This window comes from Papaver somniferum, chromosome 10, assembly GCF_003573695.1.
Source record: "Papaver somniferum cultivar HN1 chromosome 10, ASM357369v1, whole genome shotgun sequence".
Taxonomy (NCBI): domain Eukaryota; kingdom Viridiplantae; phylum Streptophyta; class Magnoliopsida; order Ranunculales; family Papaveraceae; genus Papaver; species Papaver somniferum.
The window spans coordinates 16914972-16918322 of record NC_039367.1 but is presented as its reverse complement, the minus strand read 5'-3'; the positions used below and the strand labels follow the sequence as shown (position 1 = coordinate 16918322).

At 36.4% G+C, this 3351-nt stretch overlaps 1 protein-coding gene across 1 annotated transcript; it reads right to left on the bottom strand.

Moving 5' to 3' along the window:
• Nucleotides 1-1950, bottom strand: LOC113316893 (60S ribosomal protein L34-1-like). The gene is made up of 4 exons (XM_026565051.1): nt 1800-1950; nt 1584-1663; nt 484-593; nt 1-357 (listed from the first exon to the last, which is right to left on the bottom strand). Exons 1-4 carry the CDS (start codon nt 1876-1878, stop codon nt 264-266), a joined length of 363 nt encoding a protein of 120 aa, XP_026420836.1. The 5' UTR covers nt 1879-1950; the 3' UTR covers nt 1-263.
• Nucleotides 1951-3351: the final 1401 nt, after the last annotated feature.

Genomic DNA, 3351 nt, shown 5'->3' with positions numbered 1-3351 from the left:
TTGCTAGTTCAATACTCAAGGACTAGATTAACATAACCAAAGGTGTCAATATTGAACAAATAATAACAAGGACCTAATTAAGCATTTGTCATTAAAAGACAATAAAAAGCTACTACCAAACACGGTCTCAAACAAACTCAAAGACGAGACTTTCCAAATTCGGAGACAGACTAAAAATACTTGTTCACCATAAGAAGTTTTCACAAAATCAAAATTTCTTCTGAGCCTACTCATCCAAACCCAAAAGCTTTGCTTCTCTTAATCTAGGCTTTTGTGGAGGTCTTCTCCTTGGCCTTCTGGATTTTCAGTACCTTCTTCACAATTTTCTGCTCTTCAACCAAGAAAGCACGGATGATCCTACAAACAAAAAGAAGCCAACACTCCAGTAAATACAACACACGACAGAACAACTAACACCCAGAGAAAAATCACAGAGCAACTCAAAATGGCTGTCATCAATCACATATGAAATCATGGATGTACCTCTCTCTGACAGCACTTCCAGATAATACTCCACCATAGGCACGGTTCACAGTTCTCCTGTTTCTAGATAATCTAGACCTCTTGTATTCAGCCGGTCTTAGATGAGGAATCTGCGCCAAAGGAAAACTTGATCAGCATACACCATAATAGCTACAAGGATCAAGTAAGGAATGAACCACTACAGAAATATTGTACTATAGGAATTCAACGCTGATCAGAAGACTTGTAAGAGGAAAAACTGGACCTAAGAGCTCAAAATTGAAAGAAACAGGTAGATATCACACATTAACTACCAGATCATGAACTGCACTAGATAAAAGCTGTCTCAATAAGGCTGTATAATTAACGCCGATTATCTAAAGCTGCAATACCAGGCTAGTAGGTACTGAAAGATGATCCCTGCTGCATTTCTAAGAGATTACCAACTAGGCAATTTAACACAGATTTAAATGCACTTATCTAATACATTTTAACTACGTGAAGGATGTCATAATAATATGAACACATTACAGAGGTAATGTCCACATTGGCAAAATAAAAGAAGAATATACTGTGGACTAAGATAGAAGAACAACACGTAAGCTATTTCTGTTAGAAAGCTAAAGCATCATATATCATATATATGTCATAATAGTATGATAAAATTACATTTATCTGAGAAATCCATTTCAGAGGCAATGTACGCAAGTCCAGAACACAAGAATAATATACTGCAAACTAAGATATAAGGACAACACAGAAGAGAAGAGGAAAAAGTAGATTGTAAACAATGAGATACAATTTGAAAACTATAGCAGTTATCTGCTTCCTAATCTCACATATTAAGTGTTTGATTACTACTTTATCACTAAGATTTCAAAATTAATTAAACCAGTAACAACTAGAATCAAAACACACAGACACCGGGCTTTTCAATTAGATACTGTAGACAAGCTACTTGCCTAAAACCTAACCTATCCATACATAAAGATAAAACCCTAGAAATATACATACCCTAACGCAGAATATAAGGGTAAAAACAAGATACAGAAATAAACCAACTAAAATCAAGGTAAAATAAGCAGATCAGATACACTATGTTGATAGTGAGAGAGGCTTACCCCTTGAATCCTCTTTCCAGTAACAGGGCAAACAGGTCCTTTAGCCTTCTTCTTGGTCCTCTGGAGTATGTTCTTTCCACCTTTAATACCAAAAAAACAAACACATATAAGTAAATACAGATACAAAGAATTGAAACCCAGAAAATAAACACTAGGGTTTGCATAGGATAAAAAGATGATGAAGATTTGACCAAAAGAAGAAGAAGATGAATATACCAGGGAGTTTGACAACCCTGTTCTGGTTGGACTTGGTGGCATAACTATGCCTGGAGCGGTAAATTAATCTTTGCACCATTTTCTCCCACCGCTGTTTCTTTCGCAGACTGGAAAACTCTTCTCCTTCTGTTTATACAACAAAAATAGGAGGAGGAAATAAACTTGTGAAGAGGCTAAAGGATTAGCTAGTATTAAAAACCCTAGCCATCCTACGGTTATTACTTACTCGGGTAATCTTAACGGCTTAGATAAGCCATAGGTTGAAAAAGGTTTATTTGCTTCGAGTGTCTCTAACGGATCTGAAATAAGCCCATTATCCTTGGGGATTTGTCGGTATGGGCTGTCTCTCGAACTAACATGTTATTTATTTATTTATTGAGCAAGCACCAAGTTGATCTTAGACAGTTGGCCATTCTTGACTACAATTATTTTTTTTTAATAATAAGTAAAGGCCTTCAAAAGGGTTAATGGTCTTCCTCAACAAAAGGCCTAAGCCAAACAGAAAAGACGGACCAGTACATAAACGACTTATTGTTTTTTGCTTAACTAGTTCATGAGCAACAGAATTACAAGTTCTTGGTTGAAAAGAGAAAATACAATCAATAAGAGAAGAAGCAAAAAGTTGAATGTCTTTAAAGATTACATCAATTCTAGGAGTTCTATCAAATCTTCCAGCAGAGAATTGGGAAACCAGGTCTTGAGCGACACTCTACACAATGATATGAGTAAGTTTTAATTCCACAACTTTCTTCAAAACATCCCAGATAGCTCTAGCTTAAGCGTCTTCAGCAGATTCCACATCAAAGAAAATAGAACCACAGAAGGAAGCCTTGCTGGAGAAATCTCTCATCACATAGCCTACACCATTATCCTCAGTAGTGTCATCATAAGCTCCACCAGTGTTACATTTAACCCATCCAAAAGTAGGGGGCATCCATTGGCCACTATAGGAAATGGTATGACAATGAGGGTTTTGAACTCTAATTTTCACAGTGAGGAGCATAGCCTTAGCTCTATGGATGACTGCAATATGATTCTCTTGAAGATTTCGATACACTAAATTGTTTTTACTGGTCCATAAAGACCAACATGCACTGTCTATCCATAGGGATTATAGTAATAGGGTCAACCAACCAAAAGTTTAATCAATCACTCATAGAACTTGAAAAAAAAAAGTATTAACACATAAAGCAGTTAGACTCCAAACATGACTAGCAAAGGGGCACATAACAAGAGCATGCATAATAGATTCACAAGGGTCAGAACATCTATTATAAGTGACAGAGTGCATAGGCATTCTAGTCTGAAGAATAATTTTAGCAGGCAAAACAATTCTAGCAGCTTTCCAAGTAAAAAATTGAATGTAGTGAGGAACATTAATTTTACAAATGCACTTCCAAAGTTTATTACTAGGGGAAGGTCCAGACACTCTACGTCCCACGTAGGCAGATTTAGAAGAAAAATCTACCATTCTTTGAAAGCTCCCAAGCCCTCATATCAGGAGTGCATAACTGGCTTAAGGGAATAGTGATGATATTCTGAACAGAAACAT